General features: G+C 42.4%; 1 protein-coding gene across 1 annotated transcript in view; it reads right to left on the bottom strand.

Moving 5' to 3' along the window:
• The window catches only part of FGD3 (FYVE, RhoGEF and PH domain containing 3), a 569,969-nt gene that overhangs the window by 145,222 nt on the left and 406,665 nt on the right, over positions 1 to 18,082 (bottom strand). The window contains exon 6 of the mRNA XM_086939157.1: positions 1,397 to 1,533. Within this exon, the coding sequence (XP_086795283.1) occupies positions 1,397 to 1,533 (137 nt within the window). The remainder of the gene's footprint in view (positions 1 to 1,396; positions 1,534 to 18,082) is intronic.

The following is an 18,082-nucleotide window of genomic DNA, read 5'->3' as shown; positions in this document are numbered from 1 at the left end:
CTGGTTCCTACATTTTGTTGCTATTTTATGTGAAGTTCTATGTAATTCAGTAGTTTGTGGTTGGCCAAGCAAGTTTATGGGTGCACGTATGTTCCAGAACAAACTCTTCCATAACAAGTAATGTCTCAGCAATTCACATAAGTAACACGATCAGAACATATTGTCAAACAAACAAGCCAAAACAGAGTACAAGCAGAAACTTCATCTGCAGTAGAAGGCGCCAAATGTAACTGTGAGTACCCATGCATTCCAATGTACGTTTCTGACATCAGGACTACTGGTTCCATACACTTTTAAAAGAGTTGAGTGTCAGCGATACATTCTAGCTACTCTCGGACAACTTGTACCAGACTGCAACTCGTGCGTTCATGCCATATAGGATGCCGTAGCATAAAGAGATCTTCTCAAGGGCAGTGGTTTAAATAGTGGTTGGTCTTTATGAAAGTCATGACATATATATATATATATATATATATATATATATTGCGGCAGGCGGCGCAGCATAGCGAGTAAGCGCTGGTCAAAGTTTGGAACTGTTGTTATTATATATATATATATATATATATATATATATATATATATATATATATATATATATATATATATATATATATATATATATATATATATATATATATATATATATATATATATATATATATACACATTCACACATATTTTGGGTAGTATAGGTCTGGTTTGTATTGAAAGAATAAAGTGTTACTAACTATATCAAAGGTTTAACCTGAGAGAATATATATGAATGCAAATTAGCCGAAAGTCAGATTTATCTATGACTAGCAGACTAAATGTTGAATAAATTCACTCTGAACTTTTTGCCTGCAATGAAATAAGTGAATATTTGCACAAAGTTCCTGTCCCTCTATTCATACATTCCCATTTAGAACCTTCCCAGTGGTGAAAGTGTGTTTAACGTACATTATTAACTGTACAGAGCACTGGATCAAATGCTCTTCACTGCCATACTCTTTATATCTGTAGCTTACTTTTAGAAAATATTTAGCCAACAGCAACTACTAGCAGTAATTATTGATGATCAATACACAGCCCAACTATCTTCTGTAACATTTTAGAAGTTTTACCTGTATGCGTTCAGAACCCTAGAATGTAAAAATACTAAGCAGCATTTACATAAATGTACTTACTGTTGTCATTAGTTCAAAGGAAATCCTAGTTCAAGGTTGAATATCTATTAACAGAAGTCAAAAGCAATCAGCGAATTGTGTCACTTTCTGGTCACTCTGCTATACATAATGGTGATGAGGATGAAAATGATGAATGCACATCAAAGAGCGATAACTCATCTGCAGACCCAATTTTATTTACAAGTAGTAGCATTCAACAGTTAGATTGGAATTTGGTGAAATGTTCTTACCATTCTTGCGTAATTCGTGTCTTCAATTCAGGCAGGAGAAACTGTCCATGGAACCGATAAATTGATGAAATATTAGAGAAGATTCCAGTAGTCACCTCAGGGGGAATACCAGCCTCTAATAGTTTCGTGCAAAAAACCTGGAAAAAGTAATTACATAATTTAGACCACTGAATATCTTCTCTTAATTTTTAGATTATCTCTTTTGTAGAAGATGTTTAAAACATTGTATCACATTGACTTGAACATAGCAATCTATTGCTCTTTATGTAACAAAAAACGAGAACAGATTTTCAAGTTAGAATTTAACGTTATATCAACTGTTTGTCCTGTTCTCTACTATTTCAATCGTTATATTGATTAAGGTTCCAGTACTTCAAATTCCTGTATAACACTAACTTATATAAGTGTATTATTAAAGTTTTGAGTGAGCAAAGACACACATGAAAAGCATTATTTTATCTTATTACATATCTGTTCTTTTTCTTTCATTATAAACTACCAGCAAAACGTTATTGAAAAAATAAACAGAGTTTTCCCATTTTAAAAAGAGACAATGATAATAGAACATTAAGTACTAACAAGCCAATCAGCTCAATGCAATGTGTAATACATGGTCATAACTGTATTGTTTTCTGCAAGTAAAAGCAGGGTGTAGCTCTGTAATTGCTAGTAAAAGATGGGGCATACTTAATGTGAGGACTCTGGAATAAGTACAATGACTGAGGCAAATATTAATTAATTAATGCTTATTTATAAGACCGGGCATTTTGATTATGTTAAAGAGTTATCCAAAAGATCCATTAATGCTGCTTATGAGAATTCCAAATACCTCTGCCTGTAACCAATATTTTAAAACTTCTAAGTAAAAAATTCAGAAAAAGATCTGACTTTTAATGTGTTGTACCCATTTCTATACAGTGGTTAGGACAGTGGGTAAGGTAGTCCATAGATAGAAGTATCACAATTACAAATAGGTCAAAAACACATTCTGGGGAACAGAAGTAGAACAGAGAAAGTTCACAACATTAACAATCTCAGTTTTTCAATTGGCCTTGTGAGCGTTCTTTCTCAGCTTTGGTAGGTGCAGTGTGTAATGGAAAATGTGTGTGCGTTATTTACGGTATCCCTTCACTTTAAAAAAAATGTAGGCGAGGGGGCGTGGCTAGCGCGCCGAGGTGTAGTGGTGGATTCGGCTTTAGCTCCGCTGTATCGCGGAACTCTGAAGTTTATTTTGAATCTCTTATCCCGTCTTTCAGGTTGCAGAGTGATGGGCCTGCCCTGCAGACAATGCGGTGAGTCTGGAGACCGCATTTTGAATGGATTTGTGCCTTCTTCAAGCCGCTTTCAGTTCGCGGTAAATTCTTCCTGTTAGAGACGCGGGCAGCCACCATTTTGGGTCACTGCTCTCGCGTCTTTCTAATCTGCCAAGTTCTGCCGTTTCTGATAAGGAAATGCCACATCCCGCAGCGATCCTCTTTATGTGCTAGCCCTCTTTGCCTCTGACATAGGATATTTCATATTGCCCACTGGAAAAGGGTAAAGAATCCCTGTGACAACTTTCCGCCTGCACTAACAAGGAGCCACACCACCCCAGAGAGTCACTCTTCACAGAGATCAGAGCTAATCAACGGAGATTTTATTGAGTAATATTTAAAACTCTTCAGTAATGCACAAGGTACGGAGTGACGGGCATGTCCTGCAGTCAATGCGGTGAGTCTGGAGACTGCATTTTGAATGGATTTGTGCTCTCTTCAAGCTGCTTTCAGTTCACGGTAAATTCTTTGTGTCAGAGATGCGGGCGGCCGCCATTTTAGGTCGCTGTGCTCGCATCTTTCTGATCTGCCAAGTTCTGCCGCTTCTGATAAGGAACTGCAATAATGTCACCAATTATTTCATTTATTACAGTTTTTTGGCTGAAATAGAAGATTTAACTTTCTATTCATATTACCTAATTGAACTGGACCACTACTGTCACTATACAGCTTGATACTACACAGTTTTCCTCATGCACTTACCAATATACTAAGGAAATGAAGCAGCTTTCTTATCAAATAGTGATAACGTGTTTTTCTTAGGAACTTTAATTAAGTTACTCTTGGTCTCACATTGAATGCACTGTGGCTATAAACATACTATTTTTTGGATTTTCTACGGCAATTGTTGTGAATACCTCAATTTTACTCCAGTCTTTTGGTGATATCATTTGCATATTACAATGGCTAATGATATCGACTCTGCTAGATCTTCTGTATCTGGTACAAAACCAAAAAGACATCAAAATGACCCGCCTTCTCCCATTCATTCTTCTCAGAATCCTGTTGTAGACTATTTTAGATGAAGCCAGTGGTCTTCAACCCTTTATGTCCATGACAAATGAAAAGCTAAAACAGATTGAGGAGAGATGGATTGTAACGGAAGGTAAGGTACTGGAACTGGAACGTGTTAGCGACCTGCAAGATGTATCTACCAAGATCCCTTTACTAGAACAGGAAATTCACAAGCTAAAAATCCATACTGAGGACCTTGCTAATCGAAATCGTAGAAATAATTTACGCCTTTATGGACATCCGGAAAACAATGAAAGTCCAGATAAGGTGTCGTTTGTACAGAAATTTCTTCCAGAACTCTTAGATCTTCAGGCTTCAATAAGTCCCCTCAATATACAAAGAGCACATTGTCTGGGACGTCTAAACCCTAACGCTACAAAACCACGCGGAATCATAATGGTTTTTCTAGAATTTACTGAGCTAATGCATGTTTTGAAGGCTGTAAGACTTAAACATCGTCTCATTTGGTCTGGCCATAATCTCTTCATATCTCAGGATATTTCCAACGCGACAAACACACTTCGCAAATATTTTTTGCTTTATGTCCTCAGATGAGACATCTTAACATCCAATATGGAATCCTCCATCCATATCTCTGTAAGATTGCACATGGTGGTCGGTCACGCTCATTTGATGATCCGGAAAAACTTAAACTTTATCTTCATAACCTTTCATCTAATGGAATGGATACTAATATTTGACTTCTCTAGTTTTTTAGGAATGTCAATTTGAATCCAGCATACATGTTTACTCAATGTTCTCAGATTATGAGTTTTTCCTTATATTCATGAGGTTCTCTTTCTCTCTTCTTGTTTGTTCCTATTACTGAGGTCCGTATCCTCTGGCGTCACTAGGCACCTCCTTTTTTGACGTCTTTTCTTTTTACAGATCTGGATGTTATTCCTTCAGCTGTTGCTTGCTTTTTCCTTCTGTTTCTTTTCTTTTCTTTCTTTCTTCTTTTTCTCTACTTCTCTACTTCTCTTGTTATGTCTCACTTTTAGTCTTGGCCTTTGGTAACTGTTTTACTTCTAAAAGTATGTCACATTTTATCTCACTCTTTATCCTGTTTTTTAGTACTCACTTTAATTTTAATAATATGTCTTCCCTCTCACAGATTGAACAATGTCTTTCCATGTTTTACTCCTGTTGATTTTGCAGTTTCGTGTCCCTGTTTCCTCACTCCAACATCATGGTTAAGGTGGTCTTGTGGAATGTTTGTGGTCTTGGTCATCCTGTCAAACATCAAAAGGTATTGTCTCATTTAGCTAAACTTAATACCCAGGTTGCTTTTTTACAGGAAACCCACTGTAATGATAAAGAGTCTCTTAAACTCAAATGCCAATCGGTCAATCAAATTGTTTTTCTCCTGCTATTGATCGTCATGGTGGTGTTGCTATATTGTTTCATAAATCTACTAATGCACAGATTCTGTCATCAGATTGTGATCCCACATGACATTGGGAAATAGTTGATGTATAATAAATAAAAGACAAATTACCTTCTTCAATATTTATGGGCCTGTAAAACCAGATCCAGAATTTTGGCAATCTATAAAATTGAAATTATTATCTGTATCCAATTCTAACATTGTGGTTGGTGGTGATTTTAACAACTGGTTGGATCCGTGCTCAGACAGACAATCTAAATGCAAATTTAAACCAGATACAACCCACAAATCATTTCAATCAGCCATTTCCTCCCGTCCCCTATTTGATACATGGAAAACATGTAATCGAGATACCACAGAATTTACTTTCTACTCTCCTGTACACCATACTAGATCTCGTATTGATTATATTTTAATTTCCAAATCGCTGTTACCTTGTCTCCAAACATCTGAAATTGGTTCTATTTTTATTTCTGACCATGCTCCTGTTTCTACCATTATTGACCTATCACAACATATAAACAAGGTTGATGGTGTTTTAATAATTACCTCTTATCATATCGTACTTTTATGTCAGAAGCGACATCCTTTATTAAGGAATTTTTTGTACTTAACAATTTGTTAGATACATCATTACACTACAATTGGGATGCATTTAAATCATCCTTTAGAGCCTTTACTATTGCTTACTCTTTAATGAATGAAAAAAAGCTAATGAATGCTAAATATAAAGAAACACTAACTCTTCTCAAAACATTTGAACACAATTATTACTCATCCAAATCCCTACCCTCTGTACAAGAATTAATTAAAGCTAAGTCCACCCTGAATAAATTATTTACTACGGATGCATGTAATATCCTCCTTAACATTAAATCGAAATATCACGGAGTCCAAAGCAGGGAAAATGCTAGTAAATTATTGAAAAATTAAATCAGAACGTAAAGCTATCGGCCCTATTCCCTCAGAATCAACTAATGCACTCCTCTCAACGGATTCTGAGATTATTAATAGTTTTCAATCATATTACAATCTTTTATACACAGAAACTACTAAACTCTTTGAAGAAGACTTTACCTCTTTTTTCCGAGATATTCTCAAACCTAAAACTTCCCTGCATGTTTTTAAACAGCTTGAGGAGGATATTTCTCTTCAAGAATTATCTGATGCTCTCAAATCCTTAAAAAAAGCAAAAGCTCCTGGCCCTGATGGCTTTTCAGTTGAATTGTTTTTAGCCTTCTCATCAATTTTTGCCCCTAAATTATTAGAACTTTTTAATTCTTTCATATCCAATTCTAAGGCCAGTGGCTCTTTTTTGGAAGCTCTCATTATTGTAATCCCTAAACCAGATAAAGACCCCTCCTTTTTGCAAACAATTTCGTCCTATATCACTAATCAATTATGATTGTAAAATGTTTGCAAAAATCTTAGCAACTCGTCTAGAGAAAGTTATCCCCTCTATCATTAATCGAGATCAAGCTGGTTTTGCTACAGGTCGTCTGGCTTCTGATAATGCTTGAATGTTTTCCAATATTCTGGCTCTTAGTAAAAAATATCCCTCTCCATTAGCTGCATTACCTGTAGACGCAGAAAAAGCCTTCAATCTAATTAACTGGTATTTTATGATTCACACACTAAAATGGTTTGATTTTGGTCCAAAGTTCATTTCATTTGGCACATTTTTATGTACAAATCCAAAAGCTTGCGTTTTTGTTAATGGTCTTTTTTCTCCATATTTTTATCTTCAAAGAGGTACTCTTCAGGGCTGTCCCCTTTCCCCGTTACTTCTTTTCTTATGCTTAGAACCTTTTCTAGAAATCATTAGAAGTAATCCTCTCATTACTGGTTTTAAAATAAATTCCCATCAAATTAAATTATCTGCCTACGCTGATGATATCCTTATTTATATGTCCAATCCTGCGTCCTCCTTACCCCCTTTCTACAAGAGACCTCTGTTTTCTCTAATGTTTCAGGCTATAAATTAAATTTCTCTAAGACCGAAATTCTACCCTTAAATCCTTCATGTTACAGACATATGTTTGACTCAGCCAATTTTACATGGTGTCCTCAAAAAATTTAATATCTAGGTACATGGTTCTCCTCTAACATTCGTGATACATTATTCAATAATTTCACTGCCTTAAAATCTAAAATTACCAATTTGTTGAACCTTTGGTCACCTTTATTTGTATCATGGTGGGGCAGACTTGACACAATTAAAATGATGACTGTTGTCCAGAAATTGTTTTTGTTATCAATGTTACCTTTCAAAATCCCTAAATACTACTTTACTCAGATTAATTTGTTATGTATTAAATTTCTTTGGCATAATAAACATGAACGTATTGCTATATCCAAATTGATTTGTCCCAAGAGCAAGGGGGGTGTAAGATTTCCTGATTTTCAATTGCTCCATAATGCTTTTCAAATTCGTCAATTTTTGGCTTTATCTAAAGATTATCAGTATTTACCTAAACCTTCATGGGTTAATGTTGAATGTTCATTGCTAAACGATTTTTCAGTGCGGGATATTGCATACATTACTAACTGTACTTTTATTTCTAGATACCCAATTCTAAAACATTCTCACTACCTGTTACATACACTTTTCTTAAAATGTTTTGACAAATATCAATCTTTTCTAGCTTCCTCATTATGGTTTAATAAATACATTAAATTTTGTCACAAATCATTCTACTACAAACAATGGAAAGAAAAGGGTATTTTTATGTCAATCAAATGATTGTTAATAATGTGATTCTATCCTTCCATCAGTTACAAGAGATCTTTCACTTATCGGATTCCTGTTTTCAGCAGTATAATACTTTAACTCCCAAATTACAGGAATGTGTACAGAACTTTCTCTCTCACCTAATTCCTACTTCTTTCATGCCTGATTCTCCCTTATATCAAATTCCTACTGATACTATACCTAGTGCCTCCTTTATATACAAAATTGTATCTACACTTGATGGCACACCTAGTAAATCAAATATTAAACTAGAATGGGAACAGGATCTATTCCAGACACTGTCTGTATCCCAATGGGATAAGTTTTGGCAAAACCTATTAAAGACATCCAAAGCTGCAAATATCACACAATCTTTATATTTTATTTTTAATAGAGTTATTACTCCCCTCCTCTTACATAAATGTAACCATTCTGTCACATCGTCTTGTTGGTCATGTCTTAATGCTGAAGGCTCTTTAATACACTTACTGTTTTATTGTCCTATGGTGCTTACTTTTTGGAAAGCTATATGGTCAAAATGTATCTTGATTTTTTCGTATCACATTCAATTTAATATTCACACTGTTTTCCTAGGTACTATGTCACCTGATTTTGATCAAATTACCTCTAAATCTATTTTATTTGATCTATTTCTTGCTGTGGCTTTTAAAGTTATATTAACTTGTTGGAAAGACAATTCTAAATTATCTTTTTTACTTTGGTGGAATTTAATTTGTGATGAACATAGAATTGCTCCTGTTCCTCAATCTTCAATTCATTTACAAATTAAATCGGATTTACTATGGTTACCTTTTACTACTTTTCTATCATTATCATCTTAATCTTTACAGTTTAGTTTATATTCCATAACTCCTCCTTTTTCTTCTTTCTCTTTTTCTTTCTTTTCCTTCTTCTCTTCTTCCTCTATCTTCCTGTCTCTTTGCTCCTTTTTTCTAGTCTTTTTCTATAAAAAACTAACTTTCTTTTTTCTTCATATTGTATTCACTCTAATATTTACACAGGTTATTTTTTATATCAGTAAAATACGTTATATCTATTTTTATTATGTATTCCTGTTTTTCATAGTTACTGCTATAGAACTCTAATATAAGAATTATAAAAGTATTGTACCCCCTTAATCTATACTTCATCTAATTTTACGCTTACTATTTACCTTTGTATTTGTATACTCATTTCTATATCAGAATTGACCAATGTACATTTCTATTCCTGTGTTCTTTATCTTAAATAAAAATTATTTAACAAAAGAAAAAGATGCAGGCATCGTTACTTCAATTTCTTAATGGTATTCCTGAAATGCTGTACTATAATGTTTGATTATTGCAGTAACAGATGAGAACACTTGCCAGTTAATCCCAGTGGCACGGACAATGGTTAGCCTCTGCAGGGTCGTTAGGGGGCTGTCATTAAGATGATGAACTCCTATTTCGCAGGGACTTGTGAAATAGTTTTGTCTATAGTTCACATCTTTGTGAAAAAAATGTATAGCACCATATTTTGTAAAATGAAAGAACCTAAACCATGCATGGCTTGTGCAAACACTGTTTAAACTCATGAGGGGTAGACCGCCATTGTTTCCACAGACTGCTGCATTGCTGTGCTTAGGTGAAGTATTATTTTGAGTATCAATGCACTCTACATCACTTTGCCTCATTCTGATCTTTCTCTCTGGATGTCCACATGCAGCAAGGTTACTGGTCTTCCAAAGACAAGTCATGATTGGCAAACTGCCCATTTTGCCCTCTGCCCACCAGCTCTCAAGCCTACCATGTATCTAGGGTTTGGGGTCCTCACTGATGCACCAATGACCACTGCCTAGACCCTCACCTGACTTACATGCCACTTCAGAGGCTTTATTCCTACTGTTGGGCAAAGGGCGGGCCGTCTAAGGCCGTCAAAGGTCGACAAGGACGGGACGGGCCATCTCCCTAACGTTTAAACCCCGGTAAGAGACTGCTCCCCGCTTATGGTGTTTGTATATTGAAACCATCATCCTCGCGCAATCATGTCCTTGGACATTGGAAAATCTAGGAACATAACTGTCAATACGTCAAAGGGGGCTGTAACAGGCACTATAGACCAATTTTTTAAACGGGTAACGATCGTCCTAGAAAAAGAAATTGCTGACACCAAAAAAGCTTATCCATGGACTTGCTAACTGGTAAGCGTTCCTCTCTAGGACTGATTGGGAAAGCATGTTCACCTGATGTGATAGCTTTAGATTCCCCGACCGTCATTATTCCCCTATCAGTATTGACTCTCTCACTCCCTTACGGATCATAGGGGATGAGGGATTAAGCAGGACAAACATCAATGAGGCCACGCCCCCCTCTAATTTCCCAGCTAGTCCAAACTCATCGAGATTATCTAGTTCTCCTAAACTACCCGTTTCTTCCCCGGTACCCTTAGAACAAGCAGAAAACCAACCAAAGAAAAGAAAGAGACGACCCTCTCCTTCGTCTCCAAACACAATCATCACTTTGGATACAACATCCCCACCCACACGGTCCCCCAAGTCTAGCGTGCCACATACAACGAACAACATAACAGGGCCACCTCCTGACATGGAGAACGAACTTCTCTCCAAAATAGAGGTAATAGTGAAGTCACTCTTGCTTCCTCTTCTGGAGAGAACGAGACTAATAAGCACACACCTAGATAAGTCGGGTAAACAAATAGAAGGGAACACCATGACTCTAACGAAATTGTCATCACTAGAGCACAAAAATTCCACACTAAATCCTACTGCTCCCAATGTCCTACCATTAGAACCACCATCTACCAGTGGTGTACTCCCAAAATCTGGAACCACACAGGGGAAAAAAGCATTAGCAAAATCCTCAAAAGAAACAACCAATAAAGAAAACCCCAAGCCATCTGAAAATACTCAAGCAAAATATGGAACCATAGTAAGTGACAGGGGAAAAAATGCAGTAGAGAAGAACCATGTAGAATCAAATCTTCCCTTACCGACGACTAATCCACCTATGAAAAATAGATCAACTAGAGAAACGGGAGAGCAGTCAACTCAGCGCCCAAAAAGACCAATACCAAGGATAGTTGATCTACCACCGGAATCTGCCCCATATACAAATGTTATGACAGGGGTTCCGGAACTAGCAGAGGGGGTTAGAGAGAACTATCACGCCCTAAAAAATAAAACCATCTACTGGCTGAAGCAAAATAGACCCCTTCCCGCACACGTCAACGGGGAAATCTTATCAGTAAGGCATGCTGTCTGGGTGGGATCTAGACCAAAAGATAAGAGGGGGGATGTGATGATCATTAACTTCAAGGACCATAGAGCGGTAAGGAGTATAGGTGACTGGTATGAGGCCATAGGAGGAGATAATATTTCTACACACTATGTCAGCTACTTCTACCCACGAGAATTGATAAATAATCCAACCCATCACCAATTTAGAAGACATCGCTCAGACTGGAGAGAAGTAGGTTATCAACCCTTCCAGAAACATTTCTTTAACCAACCCCCTCAACCATCATACCCACAAGCCACAGTGGGGGAACCAGAACAACAATTATCAATCATCATTCCCAGAATTTAATATACCTACTTTTAACCCTTTCTCAACGCTGTTTGGGCTAGAGAAAGTAGATTGACTCGATAGAGAACACCCTACACTACTAGAACACACTATGGCAGAAATTACTACCCCGCAGGGTGACACCATTTCAAACAGTCTAGTAGAAAATTACAAGACAGAAGGAGAAAGTCAGTCGGTTCGAGCAAATCTGATATCTGTGAGGGGGGGGGGGGCGTGGAATCTCACCCTGGGGAACACAATCAGTGACACATCCGTTCTAACACATGAGGAACAAAATTCGGTTCTAGGGACATTCGTGCCAAATAAGGAGAGTAGCACAAATGAAAGACAGGACTTTGGCAGGAGAGTAGAAAAAACATAAATTATGTTTTGGAATATTGCGGGCCTCCGCACAAAAATCACGGATGGCAGCGTCCTAGAGTTTGCCAAAGATTATCAAGTGTTAGCCCTCCAGGAGACCTGGCTTACTACAGAAATGCACCTGAAGGGGTATAAAACGTATTTCTCACCAGGGATTGCAGGCACCCACGGGAGGGCAAAAGGTTGGCTGATAACCTATATAGCAAATACTATACCAGGCCTAGAAATCACCGCACTCAGTCTAGAACCTCATTATCAGATTCTGAGACTGTCATTCCAGATAAAGAGGGTCATTCTTCTTGTAAACATGTATGACAACCTAGTGGAAAGCGAGAGAATAAAAATACTGGGGGCTCTCCGTAAGAAACTTATTATGTGGACTAAAAAAACACAACGCCCAGAACCTCCGAGTATTGTTTGGGGTGGTGACTTCAATCACCACCCATGTGAAAGGTTAAATAGTAACATTTGCAGCATGGGGCATGAAACAGATGAACAAATAACCCATTTTAGTCACTCAGTGGTGGGAGATTTCTTAAATGAAACTCTATCTAGCTTGGACCTAGTAATATTAAACGAAATAAATCCCCTTTGTGGGAAATTGGACCCTACCTATCTCGGAAGGGGAAGCGAAACAACAATCGATTATATTCTGACTACAGCGACCCTTGTAAATAGGACCAAGAATTTTAAAGTTAAAATAAACACATTAAGTGATCACGCTGCTTTAGCCTTTGATCTAATTTTGGACCAGGGCCACTTATCAGCACAAACCTTAATGACCACCCTCGCCCAGAATAATATACAACTTACAAAAACTAATGGTTATACTCTTGGGTGGGGGAAGATTGACCCCGATGAATTAACAAATAAGGTAGTAATTGCAGCGTACCCAGCAATATTGAAGTGTTTAGACTCTGAGGCAAGAGACGAGGAAGTCCTATCCCAATTGTTTTTTTTGTTTTTGTTTATTGAAAACCTTTATTGTACCTTCATATTGTTACACAGCATGCCGCCTACAACCCCGAGGGGCCGGCCGCTAAATGAAAGAGGAAAATCGCAATGACAGCCTCGTGAAATTAAAGTTCATGTGTTGAAAGAGTCATTGTAGTAGAAGGCTTGCCACAGGAATGAACGAAGGGCGCTAGCACAGTTTTCATACAGAGGAACTGAGGTTTTCATTTTCTGTTTTTTGAAAATAACAAAAGGAACAAAAGAACATCGGGAAATCACAGTGCGATCAATGACAATGTACATTGCAGGATAATTATAGGAGTAACCCCAGGACAGGATAAAGCGCCATGGTAGCTAGGAATCAATGTGGGGCGTGAAGAGATTACCACCCCCCCACCGCCCTCCCAAGGAACCCCCCCCACCTCAGTCACTCCCCCTCACTCCATCCCCTCCTCGTCATCCGAATCTAGCTGATCATCCTCTGGCAGTGGATCGCAGATGTCACCCCGGTATGTGTTCCATGGGGACCAAACCTTGTTCCACTTGCCCGGACAGGCCCGACTCAGGTACACCGCCCTTTCAGTTACCATTGTTCTGTCCATGTTCATGCACCACTGTGACGTCGTCGGAAGGTCTGCCACCCCCCAACGCTGCGCAATGTCCCGCTTTGCCACCATCATTCCCAGTGTCACCCAAAGGCGGCCATGCCGTGACAGGTCTGTTGGTTCCCATATATTGAGGCGACACCGCCGTGGCTCCGGAAGGACCGAGACCTCTAGCACCTGAGATATAGTACGCAATACTTGGCGCCAGTAGTTTTGTATGCGTGGGCAATCCCAGAACGTGTGAAAGAAGGTTCCCTCATCCCCGCAACCACGCAAGCAGAAGGGGTGTGGAGTTCTGTGGATGCGGTGTAGCAGCGTCCGCGTGTAGTATACCCTGTGAAGGACCTTAAGCTGGATCAGCCTCATCCTGGCCGATATGCCCGCCTCTTTGGGGGAGGCTAGGGCTTCGTTCCACTCGTACTCATCTATGGCGCCTACCTCCGGCTCCCATCTGTCCTTGAGGGGTGTCAGAGGATCTGGTGAGTTATGTAGGAGTTTACGGTATGTCAGGGAAGTTGCTCTCTCAATCATGAAGTCGGTCAGGAGGCGATCCTCCAGTGGGGAGGACTCAGGAAGAGTCGACCCAGCAGGGATGGCCGAGAGCAGGGCATGGCGGATCTGCACGTATAGGTACGCCTCGTGCGGTCCGAGGTCATATAGTTCTCTCAGGCGGGCAAAGGAAATTACACCTCCCTGCTCCCACATATCCCCCACTGTGGAGATGCCGATGGAGTCCCATTGGGAAAACCCCTTACTGGACCTTAGATTGCCCAAAGCGCGCGTGTCCCAGAGCGGGGTGAGCTTAGTAAGTGTACATTTCCAACCCAGCGCAGCAGTCGCCGCGTGCCAGGTCTCCACAGTGAGCTTAGTGGGTCCTATGAGCCGTCTCAGCTTCCTCCGGTCGTACAGTGGGGCAAGTATGGTATCGGTGCCCAGCTGCGCTCTGTCTGCTTGGAATGCCGGGTCAGACTGTGGGGCATGTAGCCATTGATTGATGGGCCTGAGTTGTGCTGCCCAGTAGTACAGATGCAAGTTAGGAAGTGCAATGCCTCCCTCATACCAGCCTCTGCAGAGTTTAGCTTGGGCTATGCGCGCAGGGTACCTGCCCCACAGCAGCCCGGAAACCACAGCTGCGACCCTCCTGAAGTATCCCGCTGCCACCGGGAACGGTGTGTTATCCAGGATGTACAGAAAACGGGGCAGAGATTTCATTTTGTATAATGCAGCTTTCCCCAACATTGTTAACGGCAATTCTGCCCAGAAGCTTGCGTCCTGTTTGAGACGTTCCAGTGGTGGCATGAGGTTCAGTCTCTTGTACGCAGAAGGGTCCCTCGTGATATGAATACCTAAGTATTTAAAGGAGGAGCCGGCCAGTCTCAGAGGGCACTCCGGCCCGAGTATCGGGGTGTTGCCCGCCAGCACGTATAACTCCGACTTGTTCCAGTTAATGGTGTAGCCTGAAACCTCGCCATGTTCGTCGCACAGGCGCAAAAGGGCTGGAACTCCACGCTCGGGATCTGTCAGATACACCAGCATGTCGTCCGCATAGAGGGACAGGCGGTCCTCCCACCCTTCCTTCCATTGAATTCCCTTGAGTAAGGGAGTATGTCTAATACGGATAGCCAGAGGCTCCAGGCAAAGTGCAAAGAGCAGGGGAGATAGAGGGCAGCCCTGGCGGGTGCCACGGCCAAGCGGGAACGTGCGCGATATGTGGCCATTCGCCACTACATGTGCCACTGGTGCTGTATAGAGTAGCTTTATCCATGATATGAAGTTCGGGCCGAAGCCCATGTGCGCCAGGACTTCGAAGAGGTAGGTCCACTCCACCATGTCAAAAGCCATCTTTGCATCCAGGGCCAGTATAACTGCACTATCGCTAAGTTGGTCCGCCCTTGCCAGTACCCCATGTACCCTTCGGAGATTGAGTGCGGTGTTTCTATGAGGCATGAACCCCGATTGATCTGGGTGGATAAGGTCAGACAGGTGAGGCAGTAGGCGGTTGGCCAGGAGCTTCACTAAAATTTTACTTTCTGCATTCAGCAGCGAAATGGGGCGGTAGGACGAGCACTCCTCCGGAGTCTTGCCGGGCTTTGGTATAGCCACTATCGTGGCCGTTCGCTGATCCAGCGGGAGCTGTCCCTTTTCTCGACATTCAACATACATCTTAAGTAGGTAGGGACAAAGGTCGTCAGTGCGTGCTTGGAACCACTCGACAGGAATGCCGTTCGGTCCAAGCGCCTTACCGGGTTTGAGCGCCCCCACGGCCAACCGAAGTTCGTCAGTAGTCAATGCCGCCTCCAGGTCGGCCATAGCCTCCGGCAGCAGCGAGGGGATATCTATGTTGCTCAGCGCACATTGGGCCGCTATCACGGTCACCTCCCTTTCGGGAGTATACACCTTTTCGAAGTGGGACGCCAGCGCTTCCACCACCTGGTCGGGGTCTGTTAGCATCGTGCCATTGCCATCCCTCACCTGCTTGATCCCCCTGGAGCTACCCCCTCTCTTGTCAAGCCAGGCCAGCATCTTCCCAGCCTTGTCCCCTACATCATACACCCGATTCTGAGTCTCAGTGATATGCCCCTGTACCGTGAGGCGTGCATGGTCTGTGTATTACTGCTGGTGAAGGGTAAGGGTGTGTGCCGTGTCGTCTGTGGGGTCAGCTTCGTGGGTGGTTGTGGCTTCGCGCAGTCTGAGTTCGAGAGCAGAGTGCTCGGCCGTTCGTTCCTTCCTATGCGCCGCTATTGAGCCTATAGCCTGTCCCCGTAACACTGTTTTATAGGCCTCCCAGAGAATCTCGGCAGAGGCCGCAGTCGGTTCGTTTTCAATGAAGTACCGCTCCGTGGCCTTCTGAAGAGCCCTCCTGACTTTCGGGACTTTAAGGTACGAGGCCTGAATGGGGTATATGCGGCGACAGGACTGTGTCCGGGAGGTAATGGTGAGGGTCAACGGTGAGTGGTCGGAGATGCCTCGAGGGTGTATGCCTACCTCGTCCACTCGCTGTATCCCGTCTCCCAACGCTAAGAAATAATCAATGCGGGATAGACTGTTGTGGACTGCGGAGTGAAACGTGTATTGTTTGATCCGGGGGTGAACATGGCGCCAAACATCTATCAGCCCCAGTGCCTCTAAGAACCGCCGAAACCGGGAGGGTCCCCCCGGCAGGGCAGCCACCGGAAACCTGTCGAGCTGCGGGTCCGCAGCTGCATTGAAGTCCCCACCCAGGATCACGTCACCGTCCGGGAGGGATAGCAAGAAGGTGCCCAGGGCTGGAAGCATCACCGAGTGTAGGGAAGGCGGGATATACACTGAGACCACCGTTAACGGGCGGCTGTCCCACTACCCCATTACCGCTGCAAAGCACCCCTGATTGTCGGATTTAGTACTCAGTGTGATGAAATGAGAGGATTTTTTGATCAGCATACCTGTGCCCTGTGAACCAGCGGAAAATTCGGAGTGTACAAGCATTCTATACCCCCTCCTGTCCAGGGCTTTGGTAGTCCCACCCACCAAATGAGTCTCTTGCATGAGCACCAAGTCTGGTTTATAGCGCTTTACTTCCGACAGGACTAGGCCGCGTTTCACCTTATCTCCCAAGCCCCGCACATTCCAGGAAAGGAGCCGAAGGGCGGAGCCACTAGTCTGCGCCCCATCCACCCCCACTGCATTGAGTCGTTCATCCGCCATCACCAGTCATCCAACCCACAATATATCCAGAAAGAATCACCCACACCTGCAATAGTACAATTCCAGTCACAACACACTGCACAGTTCTTGATCGACTAAGTGAATTTCCCGTGAGAAAGAACCAACCCCCCCCAACCCTTCCCACCCTGCCTCCCTGCTAAGCGGACCTTGAACTGCCCGCCACCCCAACTCGATCGATCTTGTGATGGCGATGCACTAGCACTCCTCCTAGCCGAAGTCTGCGAGCTGGGCCGGCTATCGTTTTCGGGCCTGTTGCGTCGGCGGCCAGATGTGCGGTCCACCGTGCGCCAGCCCTCCAGCCAGTCTCTTGCTGTCTCCGGAGAGTCAAAGAACCAAACCTTCTTGTCGCCCACCACTCGCAGCCGGGCCGGGAACAACATGGAGTACGGCAATTCCTGTTCGCGGAGCGTCTTCTTTACCTCCAGGAAAAGTTCTCCTCCTACGCGTGACCTCCGCTGTGTAATCCGGGAAAAAGGAGATACGTGAGTTTTGGATCTGAATAGGTGGTGCCACTCTGGCTGCTTGGAGAATCGTGTCTCGATCTCTAAAGTTAAAAAGTCTCGCCAGGATGGGACGCGGCGCAGCCCCCGGTTTAGGTGTCCCACCGGGTACCCTATGGGCTCGCTCTACAGTGAAAAAGTTGGAGAGCCCCTTGGGGGCCAGTTGGTTCTTGATAAGATCCTCCACATAGAGGTCCATGGCCCCTTTCGTCTCGGATTCCGGGACCCCCAAAATGCGGACGTTGTTTCGCCTGGAGCGCCCTTCGTGATCATCCAGCTTGTCTTTCAGGAGTTTATTGTCAGCCTGCAACTTTTCCATTGCCACCTGAAGTTCCGAGACGTCTTCCACAAGTGATTTGGCTACCACCTCCACTTGCTTCACTCTCTCTCCCATCTTTTGGAGGTCGGCTCGTATGAGGGTCACCTCGGTAGCGGTCGAGCCCACCGTCGCCTGAACCTGTTCCAGGGCGTGCAGGACATCATCCAAAGTAGCCTTTTTAGCCCCATCACTGTCCGCACCTTTGCCCAGA

Source organism: Lissotriton vulgaris, chromosome 9 (genome assembly GCF_964263255.1).
Source record: "Lissotriton vulgaris chromosome 9, aLisVul1.2, whole genome shotgun sequence".
Classification (NCBI taxonomy): Eukaryota; Metazoa; Chordata; class Amphibia; order Caudata; family Salamandridae; genus Lissotriton; species Lissotriton vulgaris.
This window is presented reverse-complemented; position numbering and strand designations above follow the sequence as displayed.